Below are 21,075 nucleotides of genomic sequence, written 5' to 3' on the forward strand. Positions count from 1 at the left end.
AACTCCTCCCATACCCGAGTTTTTGCTTCAGCGACCACCAAAGCTGCATTCCGCTTGGCCAGCTGGTACCCATCAGCTGCATCAGGAGTCCCACAGTTCAAAAAGGCCCGACAACTTGACAACATCCCTCACACCAACGGGTTCGGGGATTTTCGCCACGACAGGAACCGACCACCTTACGGCCACAGCTCCAGTCAGCCGCCTCAGCAATGGAGGCGCGAAACATGCTCCACTCGGACTCTATGTCCCGCGCCTCCCCCGGAACATGAGCAAAGTTCTGTCGGAGGTGGGAGTTGAAACTTCTTCTGCCAGACGTTCCCAACAAACCCTCACAATACATTTGTGTCTGCCACGTCGGACCGGTATCTTCCCCCACCATCGGAGCCAACTCACCACCAGATCAGTTGACAGCTCCGCCCCTCTCTTCAGCCGAGTGTCTAAGACATGTGGCCGCAAGTCCGATGACACAACCACAAAGTAGATCATCGAACTGCGACCATGGGTGTCCTGGTGCCAAGTGCATGTGTGAACACCCTTATGCTTGAACATGGTGTTCATTATGGACAATCCGTGATGTGCACAGAAGTCCAATAGCAGAACACTTCCCGGGTTCTGATCGGGGGGGGGGCCATTCCTCCCAAATACGCCCTTCCATGTCTCACTGTCATTGTCCACGTGAGCATTGAAGTCCCCCAGCAGAACGATGGAGTCCCCAGCGGGAGCGCTCTCCAGCACCCCCTCCAAGGACTCCAAAAAGGGTGGGTACTCTGAACTGTTGTTTGGTGCATAGGCACAAAAAACAGTCAGGACCCATCCCCCCACCCGTAGGTGGAGGGAGGCTACCCTCTCATCCACCAGGCTGAATCCCAATGTACAGGCGCTGAGCCGGGGGGCAATAAGTATTCCCACACCTGCTCGCCGCCTCTCACCGTGGGCAACTCCAGAGTGGAAGAGAGTCCAACCCCTCTCGAGAGTACTGATACCAGAGCCCAAGCTGTGTGTTGAGGCGAGTCCGACTATATCTAGTCGGACCTTCCTGACCTCACACACCAGCTCGGGCTCCTTCACTGCCAGAGAGGTGACATTCCACGTCCCTAGAGCCAGCTTCTGTAGTCGGGGATCGGATCACCAAGGTCCTTGCCTTCGGCCACCGCCCAGCTCGCACTGCACCAGACCCCTATGGCCCCTGGTGGTGAGCCCCTGGGAAGGGGGACCCACGTTACCCTTTTGGGCTATGCTCGGCCGGGCCCCATGGGTGCAGGCCCGGCCACCAGGCGCTCGCCTTCGAGCCCCACCTCCAGGTCTGGCTCCAGAGGGGGGCCCCGGTGACCCGGATCTGGGCAAGGGAAACCTAGATCCATTAATAGTTTTCATCATAGGGGTCGTTTAGCCGTGCTTTGTCTGGTCCCTCACGTAGGACCTGTTTGCCATGGGTGACCCTACCATGGGTGTGAAGCCCCAGACAACTTAGCTCCTAGGATCATTGGGACACACAAACCCCTCCACCACAATAAGGTGACGGCTTCCAGAAGGGGAAAAAATACAGTGTTTCACTTTAAAATTAAAATCTTATCAAGATCTAGGAATTATTTTAACTTCATTTTCTACATGTGCAAACTATAATAAGAACCATTAAATTAATGCTTATGAAAGCCCTATAAATGTGTAATCTTTATACATTAAACATGCATAAAAAACACATACATAAAATAATGGCACTGCATGAGCAATAGGATTTCACCAAACCAAACTATTTTGGAGTGAAGCTGTTGGCTAGCATTTAATTGCATTTTATTTTTTTAAAGGGACACTGTGTAACATTTTCAGTTGTTTACTGGCCAAAATTGATGTCTTTGTTTATATATGTGTTATCATTGGTGTATTATATGACCTCTGCTAATAATCTGATACATTCTCGTTAGCAAAGAATTTTAGATTTATTTATACATGAGTGGTGATCCAGTAGGGTAGGGCCATGACAGTCTGGCATCTTGAAACTACAGCCGCCGTATGGAACAAAGCAGCACCATACACCGAATAATTATGCTGTTCCTTGCGATTCAGCGCAGAGATTGAGACGCCAGAGGAGAAGATCATCTTATTACCATACCCCGGCAAATCTGTACTACTGCAGCAGCATAATGCAGGACCATGGATATGCAATGGAGGGAAACAGTTACACTATCGACGAGAAAGCGAAAAAGGCAATTTAAGCAGCAGAGCGTTCAAAAGAGGATAAACAACGGGCTAGCCTTCCCCAAGTGGAAGAAGGTCATGAGAGAAAAAGAATTGAAAAGGGACGGTGAAGTTGCCAGCTTTCTCCTCGACAAGTAAGGGCTTGGAAACGTCGCCACGCCGCATTGCATCGCCATTTCCGGCACTACGGGGCTCTTGTTTACAATTTAAGACATGCTCGGTCGTGGTGTTGCCTCACTGTTAACTTCACATTTTGTCATTCGGATTGAAGTACGGTGAGACGTTGCTGTGTTACATGGAGCAGCACCTCGTCACATGATCGCAAAGGGGGGGGGGGGGGGGGGGAATGGACAACCGACTACGTTTTTACAGCTTTCCTGCTTGGCGGCGGGGGCAAGAAAGAGGGTATTCCTAGAAGTTTCAGATTACAGCTGTAAAACGGAAAAAGAAAATCTAACTGACAATATCACAACAATGACAAGTATGTGATCCTTACGTTTTCATTAAAATCAGGAAAAAAATTACATATCTGCATCCTGTTTTTTACATGCAACAAAGCATGTGGGATGTCGTTATCTGACAGCTGCCTTTATTGAAATCCTTATATAATAGTTATTATATACAACACCAATTCCAATGAAGTTGGGACGTTGTGTTAAACATAAATAAAAACAGAATACAATGATTTGCAAATCATGTTCAACCTATATTTAATTGAATACACGGTGGACGACTGGTTAGAGCGTCTGCCTCACAGTTCTGAGGACCGGGGGTCAATCCCCGGCCCCGCCTGTGTGGAGTTTGCATGTTCTCCCCGTGCCTGTGTGGGTTTTCTCCGGGCACTCCGGTTTCCTCCCACATCCCAAAAACATGCATTAATTGGAGACTCTAAATTGGCCGTAGGTGTGACTGTGAGTGCGAATGGTTGTTTGTTTGTATGTGCCCTGCGATTGCCTGGCAACCAGTGCAGGGTGTACCCCGCCTCCTGCCCGATGATAGCTGGGATAGGCTCCAGCACGCCCGTGACCTTAGTGAGGAGAAGCGGCACAGAAAATGGATGGATGGATAGACACTACAAAGACAAGATATTTAATGTTAAAAGTGATAAACTTTATTGTTTTGAGCAAATAATCATTAACTTGGAATTTAATGGCTGTAACACGTTCCAAAAAAGCTGGGACATGGTCATGTTTACCACTGTGTTACATCACCTTTTCTTTTAACAACAGTCAATAAGCATTTGGGAACTGAGTACACTAATTGTTGAAGCTTTGTAGATGGAATTCTTTCCCATTCTTGCTTGATGTACAGCTTCAGCTGTTCAACAGTCTGTCACATGCAGTGATTTCTCCAGATTCTCTTAACCTTCTGATGATATTATGGAACGTACATGATGAAATCCATAAATTCCTTGCAATTGTACGTTGAGGAACATTGTCCTTAAACTAACTATTTTCTCACACACTTGTTCACAAAGAGGTGAACCTCGCCTCATCTTTGCTTGTGAATGACTGAGCAATTCAGTGAAGCTCCTTTTATACCCAATCATGGCACCCACATGTACCCAGTTAGCCTGTTCACCTGTAGGATGTTCCAAACAAGTGTTTGATGAGCATTCCTCAACTTTCTCTGTCTTTTTTGCCACCTGTCCCAGCTTTTTTGGAACATGTTGCAGCCATAAAATTCTAAGTTAATGATTATTTGCTAAAAACAATCAAGTTTATCAGTTTGAACATTAAATATCTTATCTTTGTGGTGTATTCAATTAAATATAGATCGAACATGATTTGCAAATCATTGTATTCTGTTTTTATTTATGTTTAACACAACGTCCCAACTTCATTGGAATGGGGTTGTAATATAATACACTGTATACACACATTGCATTTTCATGCAAGCTTGAGGCTCGCTGCGCGTGTTTGCCAATTTGGCAGCCCGGTCAGCGCCAAGCTGGACGTTCCAGGGTGTGTCCTTGGAGATGTCCTAGGAGATACAATTTGGTGGCAGAAAGTTGGTCTTACCTCCTGAAACCATGTCGAAATGTTGCTGCAAGTTAGGTACTCCACAGCCTTGCTCCATGTGCAGCGCATAGATTCAAACAGCAGAGACACTTAAGGGAAAATTAACTAGTTAGCCTGCGAGTTAACAAGCTAGCGAGTTAAGGAGCTAAACACCTCGCTCCACCTAAGCGAAGTTGTTTAAAACATCAGTGCCTCTACGAGTTGTTGTGTGTGTTACTCCCCAAATCACACAAACATGAAAAAGATAACTTTTTATAAATGGTAACCTCAGCGGCACACATTATTCAACCAGTAGTTTACTACAACGAACATCAATGTGTATTTGATTGACAGGTGAAGGGCTCGTCTTCAGTGGGCCAACCACACAGTAGTTGGGTGTGCATGGAGAGCTTTTTGTCATTCCGATTGAAATAATTCCGATTGAAGATCTCTGGTCAACTGTTTACATGTGAGGCGATCTATTCTGATCGGGTGTGTCCATGATGTGCACTACATTTAATCGGAACAGCCGTGAGACATGCGCACGTCGTTGTGGGCGTCACATCATTTATCAAGATGGAGGCCTGTCGTCTATTCAGCACAGTAGTTTGGATTGTTTTCATACGTTTATTTTAAAGAATTGTTGATTAAAGCAATTTATATGTACAGGAAGTCCTCAAGACGTTTCGACTTTACGACGCCCGTGCCTCGTCCGCCATTTTGTCCCCAGCACCATAATGTTTCTGCTTAGCTAGTGCTTAGTGCTCGTCTGTGTTTGTGCGCCGGGAGTATCTTTGCCTTTTTCGCCGTCTTTTTTTCACACTCTCAGCAGTAATGGTAAGTACAGCATCTTGTTTTTTTATTTCAATGTATTTTAGTTGCTTTATACGAAGTGTTACCCTTTCCTGCTACGGTCACCAGAGCGTGGTCAGGAGACCGTAGCATTCTCCAGTGCCGAGGTTGTCCTCCTCGAGCTTAATTGCCTTCTCTCGGCAACAATAAAGGCACGAAGCACCGATTTGCTGCTTTATTAGCTCCTCTGCACATTCAACGTCAACGGGTCCTCCTCTAATCGCTACTCCTCCCCGGTCGCCGTTACTACACTTGCTACTGTACACACTCGCACCGGCGCACACTCCTTCCTCCTTCACAGTCCCGCCGGACGACGCCTGCGCAGTCCCGTCTCACTCACCCATCGACGCACACGCCCACACACACCGAGCCTGCTGTCACAATCACGTGGGACAATACCCGTAACAGAAGTATTTCGCCGTAAATTTCGACTTTAACGGTGCAATCGGAAATTTGTGTTACGTCGCCAGCGTAGGAACGGAACTCGTTCGTAAATCGAGGACTTCCTGTCGTCAAGTACAAGATCTCCATCGCATACAAGCTTCGTCAGGAACCGCCATATATATGCCGTGTGGAAACGCGCAGACAGAGCCGACTATTCTGAATGGCATTATACATGGCAAACATTTACTTTTGATCGGTTTGGCAAAAGGAATATTCCACCCCTGTGAAACTGAATGAAATTGCATTTGGATTCAGCCTGTTTATTCCGATTGCTGTGTTTATATGGAGTATATTCATTCGGTTTGGGCTTCTGAACCGGTTATAATCGGAATACAAGGCTCCAGGTAAACCATTCTCGTCTTGCCGCCCTTTATTCTTTATTTCAGATCCAGAAGGATCCATATCACAGAGTAAAGAGTAATAGAGAAACGAAAAAGGAAATTGCTTTAAAAGCAAAAAATAAAATATACTAAATAATAATATTCTTATAATAATATTATTATTTCAGAGGCATTAAAACACAACTGTTATCGTTTATTGTGATAGTTTTGTGGAAAATATATCGTCTTGGAAAAATTGTTATCGTGACAGGCGAATGAAGTCGGTTGTAAACACACACCCACAGTAGCACAGTCCGCCCACTCTCAGATCCACCAGCTGCAGCTTGTCTATGAAATTACCAACACCACTCTAACCCGCCTCTAGCGCACACTTGCGCCACCTGCAGCGCAGGATTTACGCTGTTCACGAAAATAGGTCCCTAAATGTTAACAGGTTGAAGATGTATGTAATTAACCACACTGTATATGCCTTTTAATGTCTCCTCTGTGAAGAACAATAAACCTCTTTGAACGAAATTATAAACAGATGCCCCACACATGATGAATGCTGGAGCAATGAATAATTCAGTGCATCCTGGTAATACTGGTTTTGCACCAATGTGCTATGTCTCATTCTAACGGCTATAATATGACCATTACCATTAACATCTACTGTATGTCTTCCTTGAGCACACACAATCACTGAGGACATTGAGAATGACATTATTTGGCACAATGGCTTTTCTAAAGGTGCTATATCAAAATAAAGACAATTGTTTTGTTTGCTAATGAAATGTCACAATAGCATCTTTAGCTGCTGATCAAACCAGCTGATATGACTCCTAAGCAGCCTATGCCACACTCAAGTCCCGTAGACACTCAAAAATATTTTTGGGGTTTACGATTTTCCCTCGGTGTGAATGTGAGTTGAGTGAGTGAATGGTTGTTTGTCTATTTGTGCTCTAATATTGGCTGGTGACCAGTCCGGGGTATAACCTGCCTCTGAGCCCAAAGGTACATAAAACTTCAAATTTGGAAGGGCTCTTTTGTAACTGTAAATGACCTGGCATGTCTCTTCCTCAGGGTGATCTTGGTGGTAGCCGGACGCTGCAGAAAAAATGGACCACCTTCCAAAAGGCCCGTCTGGACTGCTCCCTCCCCGAGCGTCATGTCTCCTTCAACAACCTCCGGGCTGTCTTCACGCTGCCAGGGCAAGACTGGAGAGGGACTACTTTCTTTGGCATCTTTCATGCTCAATGGTGAGTCAAACACAAATGACACCAGTGCTGAAAATAACTGAATCAAATCTTGAATGTCATAACCTGTTAAAATATGCCATTCGCTGGTTCTCAATAATAAATTATTACTATTATTTACATCTGATATAGGGAAAGACAATGCAATGCTTTGCCAACATGTTTGATCCTAACGGCCTTTTATAAAATCCTCCTGGTTTCAGAAATAACAACTCTAATAGATAACACTGGGTTACAAAAAAAAAAAATGGTAAGTTGTCTATGTTTTCACAACTGATTTAAGACAATTTTGCATAGATGAATCTGAAAATGACATCCGTTTCTCTTGTTCAGGTCAGGTTTTTAAGACAATCATCAAATCAAGTTGTTAACAGTTTATTAATCAAATGTTACAAACTTTGCTTTCTGTAAATTGAATAGTACACATTGATAAAAGTAAGTACCTGTAAATTGAATGGTAGATCATCCTTGTTCAAAATTCAGGACATGAATTTAGTTGAACATCTAAAGCAAAAATACATGTACATGTAAACAAAGACTTGTGGCCATAGTTCAAAAAGTTGAACTGATTGAGCAAAACCGATGTGATATTTGGATTCAGCACATTAAAATTGTCCTAAAACAGCAAAAAAATAATGTTATACAATATTTTTTTTGTTGCCCACTGTAATTTACTGTATATGATTTGGTATTCAAGCCATAATTGGGCATTGTATACACTGGTCAAATCACATTAGTAATTATTTGATACATTACTTTTCCAACATGTTTGATTCTAATGGCCACAATAGGTATTTGCAATTTACAACGCTAGTTTCTGCTTGGATGGAGAAGGGAGGGAGGTGTGTTGAGGTGTCTTACCATTAAAGAAATTCAAATATAATTTTTGGGGCGTGTCATGTGTCGATGACTTGTTTGACAACAAAGAAAAAAGGAGCAAGGGCAGGGGTTTTTCTTTTTCCAAATTGAGACGTCCTCTGTCCCAAGGCAGTGTTCTTTGACTGGAGACTTTTGTATTCCTCGTTGAGATATTACGTGGCAAAGTGAACGAGCTTTGAACTTAAAGCTTTGTTTCTTCATTCAGTGAAATGAATCTTAAAAAAGATAACATTAAGATAATTGAATATTATTCTAATAATGACTTACAGTGCGGCACGGTGACCGACTGGTTAGAGCGTCTGCCTCACAGTTCTGCGGTCCGGGGTTCAATCCCCGGCCCCGCCTGTGTGGAGTTGGCATGTTCTCCCCGTGCCTGCGTGGGTTTTCTCCGGGCACTCCGGTTTCCTTCCACATCCCAAAAACATGCATGGTAGGTTAACAATTGACAACTCTAAATTGCCCGTAGGTGTGAATGCGAGTGTGAATGGTTGTTTGTTTATATGTGTCCTGCGATTGGCTGGCAACCAGTTCAGGGCCCGCCTCCTGCCCGATGATAGCTGGGATAGGCTCCAGCACGCCCGCGACCCTTGTGAGGATAAGCGGCTCAGAAAATAGATGGATGGATGGATGGATGGATGGATGGATGACTTACAGTTTAAACCATTATCTGAATGAATCTGCTAGCTTTTTGACATGCTGAGATACCAGTGCTGTTTTATGATGGAATTCATCATATTAAACCCAGGAGCTGTGCTTTCCGAATTATAAAAACACGTACCTCTTAGTACAAGTCCAGGGTCCATTTTGAAAAATTAGGTTACTACCAAATATGGTTCCATGTACGATCGAGGAATACGTAACTGACACTGCAATGACAAAGTGTCAACCCATCTACTGACTTATAAAATGAAGTCTATGTTGTCACATTGGTTCAATATTTGGACAATTGTATTAAGGCACACATTGTAGTCAAGTTAACAATAGTCATTATTTAAGGATAACTCTTATCTTTATTCTGAAATCCTCCTTATGTAAGGATAACTCTTATCTTTATCCTTAAATACAGACAGTTTATTTTATTCCCTCTTTCTTACCTATTTCCCTGTGTGGTATGACTACCGGCGGCACGGTGGGCGACTGATTAGCACATCTGCCTCACAGTTCTGAGCAGGGAGTGTTTAAATCCATCCTTGCCTGTGTGGAGTTGGCATGTTCTCCCCGTGCCTGCGTGGGTTTTCTCCGGGCACTCGGGTTTCCTCCCACATCCCACAAAAACATGCATGGTAGGTTAATTGAAGACTCTAAATTGCCCGTAGGTTTGAATGTGAGTGTGAATGGTTGTTTTTATGTGTCCTGGGATTGGCTGGCAACCAGTTCAGGGTGTACCCCGCCTCTCGCCCGAAGATAGCTGGTATAGGCTCCAGCACGCCCGTGACCCTAGTGAGGATAAGCAGTACAGAAAATGGATGGATGGGTGGTATTACTCCCACTCTTCTTTTGCCATGCTGGGCGTGCAGCAGCACAGAAGCTACTTGCAAGCGAAACATCACATTTCTCACAACAGGATGACAGCTAATTCGTCTCTCTCCTTTTATGCCACTGCACATCACTAACTTCTTGCCTTGCCTGCAATGTTTCAGGGGTGACGTGGACGTGTCGGCGGTATGTCAGTACCAGATCAGTGATGTGAAGAAGGTGTTTGAAGGCTCCTACAAGGAATACAGGGAGACATCCCAAAGGTGGGGGCGCTACACTGGACCTGTTCCCAACCCACGGCCTGGATCGGTAAGAAACAGATATAGCGAACAAAGGAAATATGGTTATACTGGTGTGGTGTGATGTGATGATGGTGGAAAACAGATGAGAAGACATGAAAAGCTATTGTAGTGTAATGATCCAGGATGACAGTGAAAATGCACAGAAAATTGTGTCGTGGGAGGGTGTGGGAGTGAAAGAAAAAGAAAGGGATGCTAAAAAGTTTTCTCTTCTTCTGTTTCCTTGTCCCTTTCATTCTGGCCTCTGCCTACTTTCGTTTCTTACGATCCTCTTCTCCTCTTACATTTCTCTTATGTCCGTGCCTTTTTTTCTGTCTGTGCTTCAGTGTATAACGAACTCAGACAGGGAAAGCGGCTACAACAGCTCTCTGCAGCTACCTGATGCAACACTCAACTTTGCCAAGAAGCACCCGCTGATGGAGGACAAAGCACTTGCTCGCCCCCTGCTTCTCACCAAGGGTGTGAACTTCACAAGGCTGGTCGTGGATCGGGTTACTGGTCTAGACCAAAGAGCCTACAATGTTCTCTTCCTTGGCACAGGTACAAACTACATCATGTTTCTGGTTTATCGGTTTCCACCAAGCAATGTAGTTTGGTATGACTTAAATGCAACAAAGTTGTACATGGTACCAAATACTGTACAATTTATGGAGTACAATTGGTGATGTACGGGATTGGTGTGGTGGCGCTAGATACACTTCACTTCATTGAGTGCTCAGCAGAGAATCATGACTTCCATAGGTTTCAAACATATTTGCATGTCTTGTTTATGGGTGGTGTCAATTCACAGAACGGTACATTGTCAACTTGCTTAATTCTAAACTGTGCCATGGTAAGTCTAACTGAAAAGTACTGCTTAATGTTATGATTGTTATTTTTACACAGCTTCTGGTGTATAGTACTGTATTGTGTCCTGGAAGTGCAAATACATTCAGTACAGAGAACATGCTATTTTCTCAGATCCTGCTAAATGTAAGTGTCTGTTGTTTAGATGAGCAGCACATAATATTTGTTGAAGAGATGAGCATTTTCCGCCTGTGGCATTATACTTGGACAGGTACTTGTATCAAGCAAGATGGCAGAAAACAACACGCCATCTGGCCACATTTCAGCTGGGTTTCAATTAAGTGCTTGATTTGCATGCCGAGATTCATCTTCATGCATCAAAGGAAATGTCAGCGTATGTGCGACATAATTAATATCTCTTGTGAATGGCCATCGGGCCCATGTGCAGGTGTCCTGTTTTGGCTTAAATCAAAAATCCTCAGTAGGTATCTTAATCACGAGCAAAACAAATCAGATAGACATCTCTTTGTGATGTGTCTCATAAATGAAAGGGCAACTATTTAGCATTCAGTTAGCTGCAGTGGTCAACTGACTACTGTATGGCAGGTGACTGTTTAGAAGCAGCGGACACATGGTGGTTCTGTGGGCAACGCATGAGGCCAATGTGCGCACACATTGGTACACACACACACACAGGCGCTATAATACATGTTCGCTTTTCCTGAGCCAAGTGCAGATCCCCCCTCGTTGTGCTTCACAGCACAAACTCAACAGGGACCTTGGCAGACGTGCGCTCATTGTGCCAATTGGGCTGTCGGCTTGATTAGCTATTAGCTGCAACATAGCAACAGCTGATGGAAAACATGAGAGGGGGGAGTGCTTGTCCAGTGATTTTTTTTTTTTTTTTTTACAACACTACGCCATACAAGTTTGCAATTGACCAAGACTAGTCCCTATACTGCAATAGAGTTGTGTGATCCCACAATATGTCCATATGTACAGTATGTCCCACTACACCACCAGTACTTGACAGTAGGACAACAGACATGCTGTGACTGACAACTTCAAAGTTGCATTTTTTTAATGTGGTATTTTGTCATTCGTAATTAAATAAAATTCCACAGTCATCTGGTATCTTCCTTAATGGTGTTAATCATATGTAAAGATATAAAATTGAATAGCATATTCTTTACATTATTAAGTCAAACACTGTACAATGTTCTAACTCCAATGCATATTTTAACTGGCTGTATACATATTCTAAGGTGAGTCTAATTGACGGACCGGTTATATCATGAATTCAATGTTTCATCTTGTTTCTTAATGATCAGATAAAACTTTATTTACATAAATCCACTTTGCTTTTCCTCTTTTGTGTGTTACAGCTGAGGGATGGCTGCAGAGGGTGGTTATCCTGGGCTCTGAAGCCCATGTGATAGAAGAAATCCAGCTGTTTGACATAGCCCAGCCAGTAGACAGCCTGACCATTTCCCACTCCAAGGTAAGTACAGTTATTGGCTGTTTCCCAGAGGCTACTACATGTAATAAGTTATAGTGTGGCAGTAGTGAAGCTACTACTACTGTGTCTCAGAATGTTCCCAGAATAATATCACGATGATGATATATATATATATATATATATATATATATATACACACACACACACACACTGTATACATAGTGAGAGAGAGAGAGACAGATCATCATGGTTCACTAAGGCTGTTACTCAGCAGTTCAAATTAAATTTTGAATTTTTCAAATGCTCGGCAGTCTAAAAATCAGAAGAACAGTAGACTGTTCCGAAATGCATTCCTAGTTTTTCGTACATAAACTGTTTTTGTATTTCAGTTGATTTGTCTTTATATGTCAACACTTCGGTTGAAAGTATTATTTGTCCATCCATCCATTTTCTGAGCCGTTTCTCCTCACTAGGGTCGCGGGCGTGCTGGAGCCTATCCCAGCTATCATCGGGCAGGAGGCGGGGTACACCCTGAACTGGTTGCCAGCCAATCGCAGGGCACATACAAACAAACAACCATTCGCACTCACAGTCACACCTACGGGCAATTTAGAGTCTTCAATTAATGCATGTTTTTGGGATGTGGGAGGAAACCGGAGTGCCCGGAGAAAACCCACGCAGGCACGGGGAGAACATGCACAGTCCTCAGAACTGTGAGGCTGACACTCTAACCAGTCGTCCACCGTGCCGCCTATTATTTGTCTAAATCTGTAATTCAGCAAATTTATGAGTAGGGTTTTTTTTTTTAGATAACTGTCATCTGCAGCTTCCGATAAACTTTCAAAAACATCTGAGACACAATACCAGAGCATTATCAAGAGTCCTGTGCCATTGCCATCACATCACATTGCCATTGAGCAGTTGTTATTTTTTTTTACCTTGTCATCAAGCTGCCCTTTGTCGCCTCATGAATCCCAAAACCCGCTTTACAATAACAGTAATTACAATCCTCGGCCGCTGTGGTAAATTGAACCTGTGCCGTGCCCCTGCTGTTTTCTCAGTCTCCCTGGCCTGCTTTGACACTTTCTTTCCCTGAGGCTCCACATTGCCTTGTCCCCCTGTATCAATGCGTGTTTTTGTTGTTCTTGTTTTTTGTCGGCAGCCCTTGAAATCCACTGTTTATCTCATTGATGTTGACTTAGCCACACCAGACATTTTATTGCAGCTTTTCTGAAAAGAGCGCAGCCCAGATTGCACTGGAAAGAGTGTCGTAGGGTAAATGTTATTGTAATTGAGAGTGATTATCCCATTATCTCCTCCAACCCCGAAATGAGTCTCTTTCTCTGTCTGTATCTTTCTTCTTCCATTTCAACTGTCTCTGATCTGCTTTTCTCTTTTCTCTCTCTCATTGTTTCTCGTTAGAAGTATGTCTACATCGGCTCTCGTTCAGAGGTTCTCCAGTTGCCCTTAGCCAACTGCAGCCGCTATCAGTCTCAGCCAGACTGTCTGCTCGCCAGAGACCCCTACTGCGCTTGGGACAGTGAGGGTCGAGCTTGTGTTCGCATTGACCTTCACCGAGGGTAAGAATATACGCAAAATTATTCATTTAAAATTGTAGTCTATCGTTGATACTTTAAGTGTTGATTACAAACATTTCAAAGTCTACGAAAGCCTAAACAATTTATATTAGAAATCCATATTGAACTCTGCTAATGAGTGTCATACTCATCAACACTTAGCATTAAGCTCTTTATAGAAACAAACCAGCAATAGATTATAGAGTTGGATCACATGCATAGATTGGGTTAAAACATCAGGATGTATAAATGTTTGATTCCACATACTGTACACATACAGCAGTGGTCACTATCTGGGGGACGGAAGTCCGGGTCCAGACCCAGAAGCAGTACCATACGGACCCACACCATAGCCAAAAAAAAGAAAGGTTATGATTCAAGACATACAGAGTGCTTCTAATTTAAACACCACAGCATGACAGGCTTTATGGTGGTGACGAACCTAACCGACAAATCACATGTGAGTTCAGCCCCCCTTCAGCCAATCAAATCAGATCTCAGGCAGTGATCGCTGAATGCTCACAGCCCAGACAGAGATGAGGAGAAACGTAGCAGGGGAGAAAGAAAGAGACTCGGCGTGGAAGTTAAGTAAAGATGGAGAAACGCCATTACAAAACAAAACATAAAGGTTTTGAACAATCTATCCATCCATTTTCTGAGCCGCTTCTCCTCAGTAGGGTCGCGGGCGTGCTGGAGCCTATCCCAGCTATCATCAGGCAAGAGGCGGGGTACACCCTGAACTGGTTGCCAGCCAATCGCAGGGCACATAGAAACAAACAACCATTCGCACTCACATTCACACCTACGGGCAATTTAAAGTTGTCAATTAACCTACCATGCATGTTTTTGGGATGTGGGAGGAAATCAGAGTGCCCGGAGAAATCAAATCAAAGAAAACCCACGCAGGCACGGGGAGAACATGCAAACTCCACACAGGCGGGGCCGGTGATTGAACCCCGCTCCTCAGAACTGTGAGGCAGACGCTTTAACCAGTCGACGACCGTGCCGATTTGAACAATCTAAATCGGCTCAATTGTTAAGATGTTCAATTAAAATATGTAAAATTGTTTTCTACTTCTGTGTTGTGTCAGTGGCGGCATGGTGGACGACTGGTTAGAGCGTCAGCCTCACAGTTCTGAGGACCCGGGTTCAATCCCCGGCCCCACCTGTGTGGAGTTTGCATGTTCTCCCCGTGCCTCCGTGGGTTTTCTCCGGGCACTTCGGTTTCCTCCCACATCCCAAAAACATGCATTAATTGGAGACTCTAAATTGCCCGTAGGCATGACTGTGAGTGCGAATGGTTGTTTGTTTCTATGTGCCCTGCGATTGGCTGGCAACCAGTTCAGGGTGTACCCCGCCTCCTGCCCGATGACAGCTGGGATAGGCTCCAGCACGCCCGTGACCCTAGTGAGGAGAAGCGGCTCAGAAAATGGATGGATGGATGTTGTGTCAGTAAAGATGCCAGAAAAGAGGAAGCTCAACCTTATTTTAGTTTTATGAAGTTAAGCACTTTATTTGTACATGTATAACTTTCTCTTTTTATTTATTTTGAAATTTGCAGCCCTAATTTTAGTAAATGAGAGAACACTTAGTTGTGCTCATATGTTTGATTACCCGGGAAGAATTTATAAGATGTGTACAATTCTTTGAAGAAAACATGAAGGACCAGGCAAAATGCATTTCATTTTATTTTTAATGGAATTCAAATTAAACTGTCAGGCATTTCAGAAAAGTACAATCATTAAACAAAACATAACCAGAAAGCAATAATGAGGGTCCTTGTTCAGTCATCAGTCATATTTAAAATACATATAAATTTCACAAATTCTGTCAGGGTATGTAAATCAGCAGTCATACGTATTTGTTTAGTTCTCTGTTACTTGACAATAATAAATGTTTTTGTATTTGACTGCGGTATTGATTACAAGCAAATGCAGATGACTAGGCAGGCTACTTAAATATATATCACAATAAATAGACACTAGATGATCTTCCGGACCTCTGCTTCAAGAAATGTTCTCGAATTGGACCTTTTAAAATTTTAGTTGGATACCCCTGACATACAGAATCCAATGCTGTCTATAGTACAATCTGGCAAAAGACTATGCTTCAACTCAAGCTGTGTTCTCCTCTTCAGATCTACGACTTCTCTGTCACAAGACCTCATGCTGGAAAGGTTCAGCCGAGGAAAAGCAAAGTTTGACAAGTCTGTCTCCATCCCTAGCCCTGGTGAGTGAGGGGATGTGCCTCAGCAGTGGCCCCTTGTGGGGGTTGAATGTTAGCGCATGAACAAGTTGGAAAATCAAGTGGATGTACTTGATGTAATGAGGGAATGCATTTAGTTCGAGCTGGGTAAATTGTGTGGATGAGAGATTGCTAATATCGAATATAAATTTGAATAATTGTGTTTGACACTAAAACTATCTCTCCTGTCTCCATCCCTACTCCCTTGCCCATTCCTCTCTAGAACACTCTCGCCTTCGGAATGTCACAGTGGTGGTGGGCTCAGACATGGTGCTACCATGCCAGTTGATCTCCAACCTGGCTCAGTCCTTATGGGTTGTCAACGACCGGGAGCTCCTTCTCGGTGACCCCGAGGCTGGAGGGCCACGCTTCGACCGGACCCTCAAGGCCCTCGTTGTCCCTGAAGCGGGCCAGATCCAAGCAGGACGCTACATCTGCTATTCCGAGGAGCAGGGTGTGAAGTTTCAAACCGAGCGCTACCAAGTGGCTGTAGTCGCAAGTGCGCCTGTCTTCATGGAAGCCCGTGCTCCAGACAGCAGCATGGGGCTCTTCTGGGTGCTGGTCATCACCCTTGGTGCAGTGTGCCTCCTGCTCCTGGTTGCAGCTCTCTACCTGCGCCGGCGACTCAAGCTGGCTCTTGGAAAGGGAGCTGAGATGAAGCCTCTTGAAAGTACCCTGGTCTATCCCATCACCCTTCCGAAGGAGCCACCCACGTTTGTGCCCAGCAAAATGTCCAACGACGAGGACCGCTTCTGGGAAACGGGTGCCAATTATTACTACTCAGACGGCTCACTTAAAATTGTTCCCGGTCACGCCCTTGGGCCCAACAGCGTCAGCAGCACGGCGTCACCCAGTGCCATTCCAGGCCAGCCCATCCACTCCCCCAGCCGTCTCAGTCTTACCAACATCCGAGGCTCTGGTAGCAACGGCTACATTCGCCTGAACCTGAGCACAACAGGGGAGGAGAGGGCTAGCGGGGCTTGCGCTGGTGGCGGCGGGCTGGGCGGCCTGGGCATGGGTGGGAATGACTACTCGAGCCCATTCAAAGAAGAGCTAAGACGCACTCTGCAGCAGAGGAGCGTGCTGCCCGACGCTAATCCAGAGGAGTCGTCGGTCTAGGCGTTTCCTCCGCCGTCATTCCGCCATTCCCTTGAGTTGGAAAAAACAAAACAACCAACCTACCTCCCTCCTTTTGAGGATGCCTGCTCGCTCTCTTTTTCAGTGACACGTTGCCACCTACAAATGCTCTTTCCCTCGCCCTGCCAATGCCTGTTTGGCTCACTGTAGACATTTATAGCATGTTAAATATAGACTCTCACCCATGGTTCACCAACACATACTCAGATAATTATTGTGTCAGAGCACACAATAATTACCAAGTCTTGGACTTTCTCTGCTTCTACTGTGGAATGGCCATTCGTCTAAACTGTGTATTTATACAGGAGTACACCGTAGGCATGGTAATCAAACCAATGGCATTATATGTTGTCTGAAGAGCACATTTAATTCATGTTGAGCAGACCCAGTGAGACTTCAAGCATTTGTGCTGGGAACAGTTGATGGTTGGCAAGAAAAAAATTACTATTCTACCGAGACTTCATTTTTCAGCTTGTACTGCACTTAAACCTGGAAGCTAGTCTTCCCTTATTTGTAATGGTGAGCCAAGAGGAGAGGCTAATTAATGTTGAAGCAAGACAACAATCATTTTTGTGTATGAGGAGCCCTGTGAAAAGGCAAGAGACAAGGAGAGCGCTACATAGGTGACATAAAATGAAGACACAAGGGAGTTTCTCAATGAAGGACAATCTCTGTAAATGTTTTGGCCCAATTTCTTTTTGTCTGCTTTGTGAATCCCAGCCTAGTTGTGATGGTTGGTTTGAATTAAGACATTTCTCCAGGATTTTTTTTTATTATTATTACTTTTCTTGAGGACCACTGCAGTCTTCAAGTTGTTGTCAAGTGACTTGAGTCGACCTTTTGTGAAGAAAAATAAGTGCTCACATTCCAGGCTGTACCCTGCACGGTGACCTACTCAAAGTGCGTGAGAACCACATATTGATGAAAATATGTGTTTCAATTGAACTCTTTTGGATATTTGCTCATTCCCTTGGAAAAGAAAATGCTGTTGGCATTCAGCAATAAGACGAAGACTGCACACTTTTCAACAACACAAAGACAACAAGCGTGGAGAATGTAGTTTGAACCCTCACTGTTGCGACTGCTGTGGATGTTTCAAAAAGTGCTTAATCTTTTGTATAGTGACAGTGTTAACTTGCCCTGCAACGAAGGAAACTGCGACGCTCATTCACACGCCCAATGCTTTGAATGTCTACAAGCCTGGACTATAGTGTGTGACAGGATGCCTTGAATCCCCTCCCTTACCGATGCCCAGAGACCAAGTTTGGGGTGGCCGTGTTGTGGACTTAGAGGTGAAGAACACTGAGAAACACACAAGATCTCAATTTGAGGATTGGTCAGACAGAAATGATTACTTCCCCGCTGACAGGCTGCAGTAAGACAGCGCCTCTGAATCTATTACAGGTATTGTTTCAACTCATTTGTTTCAAACTAAATAAGTGCCATTTTTGGGGATAGATACTGTTACTCAATTTTCCACATTTTCTCTCTATCTTTTGTCAAAACAGGGGTATTTTTGGGACATGCCTGGATGGCCTAGGAGAGCCAAGCAAGAAGTTAATATTCTGTTGTGAAACACACTGTGGACAAGGGTCTCAAATGTTGCGTATCCCAAATGACCCCATGGTCAAAGAGGTACTCGGCCGTCAGACCAACATGTTGCATGACCAACAGCGAAAGGACTGTACATTTCGATCATCCTTGTACAAAAGCATTTTTTGGATTCAGCATTTTTGGAGTTTTGAATATGATACAGTATTGTAAAACACTAATGCTCTCTTTGGGGAAAAATAGTTTTGATTTTATGGTTCAAGGAAAGGATTTTGTTTCTTGGCTGTGTTCCATGTGTCACGTCACCTTTGGGTAAGCCAAAGTAGACTGCAGATTTTTTTTCTGTTGTATTTTTCCTAAATTATTTTTCAGAAACAGATCAATATTCAGCTGTCCGTCCACTTTGCAACCCTAAGCTGATGTCTGCAAGCTTTCTGAATATTTTGACTGCAGCAAAATGTTCCCTCAAGGGAAAAAAATGGCTTAAGGCTAATGGATTTTCTGTTTGTTTCCTGTTAACTTGTCAGCTGTGATCAGCTGGACCTGATTCTTGTTCCTCTTAATGAAGGGTTACCAATGTACCAAAATCATTATTTAATTTGTTAGCTGCCAAAAACCAAATATGAAGCTTCTGATTTAAAGCAGATCAGTGGTAGAATGTGTGCACTTAATAGTATTCAATACTTTGACAAAGTTAAAACATCTCTGAATACTCTGGTACTTGGTCTTGTTATCTAGAGTTTTTCTTCTGTTATCAGGCTTTGCTTTACTTTGCATTTTGCAAAAAAAAAAAAAAAAAATCAAAAGAATGATTGAACAAGTAGAGGTCTTTTGCTGGAGTAAAATGCATGTGTTTTAAGTCTTAATCTTTTCACTTTTTTTTTCAATCACTCCAGTGCAGTATTTTCATTTCTGTTCATCCCGGTTTTCATATGACATAGTTTTACTTCACTATCTTATTGATCTTTTATGTTTGTTCTTAAAGTAATGTTAAGTAACTTATTTCTTGTACAAACACGTTGATATTTATTATCATTGTACATATGCCCTTATTTTTTATATGTGTGTATATACATACTATATACACAAATAAAAAAAGAGATCTACTTAATTTGTGTGTTTTGTTGGAGTGGGCCTTGTTTTTATTTTTTATTTTAATTATCACTGTGGAGGTGTGTTTATCATTAAGATGGGTGTTATTCTCCTAGCTGTACAATCAAGTAACCCTAGATAAAATTTTAAGAGAACTGAGGATGTGGTACAGAGAATGGATGAAAATAGTGGTAATGGTAAATTTCAATTAAATGTGTTTTTTTTTTAATTCTACAAGCAAGATAATCTCTGATTGTCTTATCAGAAATGGCCAACCAGTAGGCAATATATTGTGGTGCCTTGAGATAAGTGTGCCTTGACTTACAGCTATGGCTTTTTCGAGACAGGAGCCATCGTTAAGCCGATTTATAGCTTTGACTTGAGAGCAAAGTGTTTAAATATAAGCGCTGTATGGTGGCAGTGAACACAACTCACTTCACAACAAGAAGCAGCTTGGCAGATAGTGAAAAATTATTTAAAAAAGAGACTTTAAGCTGTTCATTGCCACACCGAGCTGAAGGTTACCGTCAAGTTGAACACAAAGCTAAGAGAATTATACGTTGTGTATTTAAAACAAACACGTTGCTTTGCCTTAGGTAAGTCTGTTTAGCTTAGCTAACAAACAATGCAAATCGCCATAAACTGGGTAATAAATATCATCGGTGTTGGAGTGTGAAAAACCCTTTAGGCAGTAACTATTTGAACACAAATGGTGCAGCAACACGTGTAGGCAGACAATACAGGCATATATTCTTTATCCTGTCTGAATACGACTATGATAACTGCCGCTTACTGTGCACTACATCACAGGTGTCAAACTCAAGATCCAGCCCGCGATATCTTTTTATGTGGCCCGCGAAAGCAAATTGTCTCTCAACTTCCATGATTCTAGCTCAAATCTGAACCAAAACTTACAACTTGTCAGGTGTAATAAGTGTTGAGCTATTGCAAAAGCTTTTGTGTGTGTGTGTGTGTTACCTAACCTCCTTTTACATTAACTTAAACAATAGTTGAAACAACTGATTTCAAAACTTGGTTATCCATGAATTTGTTGAGTACATGTAATAATATGATAAGGCAATTTCACAGTCCTAATGGCCCAATGAGGGAAATCGGATCTACGTGGCCTATGATAAAAATTTGACACCCCTGGTCTACATGTAACACTTTGTCTGTATTATACTGCCCCCAAGTGGACAAGGAGGGCACACCAGAAGAAGCAGCACACTCTCCGTTGAGTTAAAACAGGAAATGTGGCAAAAACCGTTTGATTCTTTAAATTCTATTTCATAATGACGTTGCAGTATGCTTTTATAAAGTGCCATATTATAGAATGCTACTTATTAAAAAGCAAACTACTAAAAAACAAAAAAAAGTCTCGTTTTTGGGTGGGGGCTCCAACAGAATAATGGCAGTTCCATTCATTTCAATGGGGAAAGATGATATGAGTTTTCACAAAACTTGTGTCACAAGTTTGAGTAACTTTAAAAAAAATAATAATAATAAT

The 21,075-nt window shown here is 43.2% G+C and overlaps 1 protein-coding gene across 3 annotated transcripts in view; it reads left to right on the forward strand.

Moving 5' to 3' along the window:
* The window catches only part of sema4c (sema domain, immunoglobulin domain (Ig), transmembrane domain (TM) and short cytoplasmic domain, (semaphorin) 4C), a 113,605-nt gene extending 94,023 nt beyond the window's left edge, over positions 1-19,582 (forward strand). For all 3 annotated transcript variants that reach the window (XM_061766588.1, XM_061766590.1, XM_061766589.1), the window contains 8 exons: positions 6,896-7,071; positions 9,588-9,732; positions 10,049-10,262; positions 11,894-12,009; positions 13,390-13,547; positions 15,682-15,773; positions 16,012-18,329; positions 18,434-19,582. In XM_061766588.1, the coding sequence (XP_061622572.1) occupies positions 6,896-7,071; positions 9,588-9,732; positions 10,049-10,262; positions 11,894-12,009; positions 13,390-13,547; positions 15,682-15,773; positions 16,012-16,907 (1,797 nt within the window). In that variant the 3' untranslated portion in view covers positions 16,908-18,329; positions 18,434-19,582. The remainder of the gene's footprint in view (positions 1-6,895; positions 7,072-9,587; positions 9,733-10,048; positions 10,263-11,893; positions 12,010-13,389; positions 13,548-15,681; positions 15,774-16,011; positions 18,330-18,433) is intronic.
* The last annotated feature ends 1,493 nt before the right edge of the window (positions 19,583-21,075 follow it).

The sequence above is a fragment of the Phyllopteryx taeniolatus genome, chromosome 3, assembly GCF_024500385.1.
Source record: "Phyllopteryx taeniolatus isolate TA_2022b chromosome 3, UOR_Ptae_1.2, whole genome shotgun sequence".
Taxonomy (NCBI): Eukaryota; Metazoa; Chordata; class Actinopteri; order Syngnathiformes; family Syngnathidae; genus Phyllopteryx; species Phyllopteryx taeniolatus.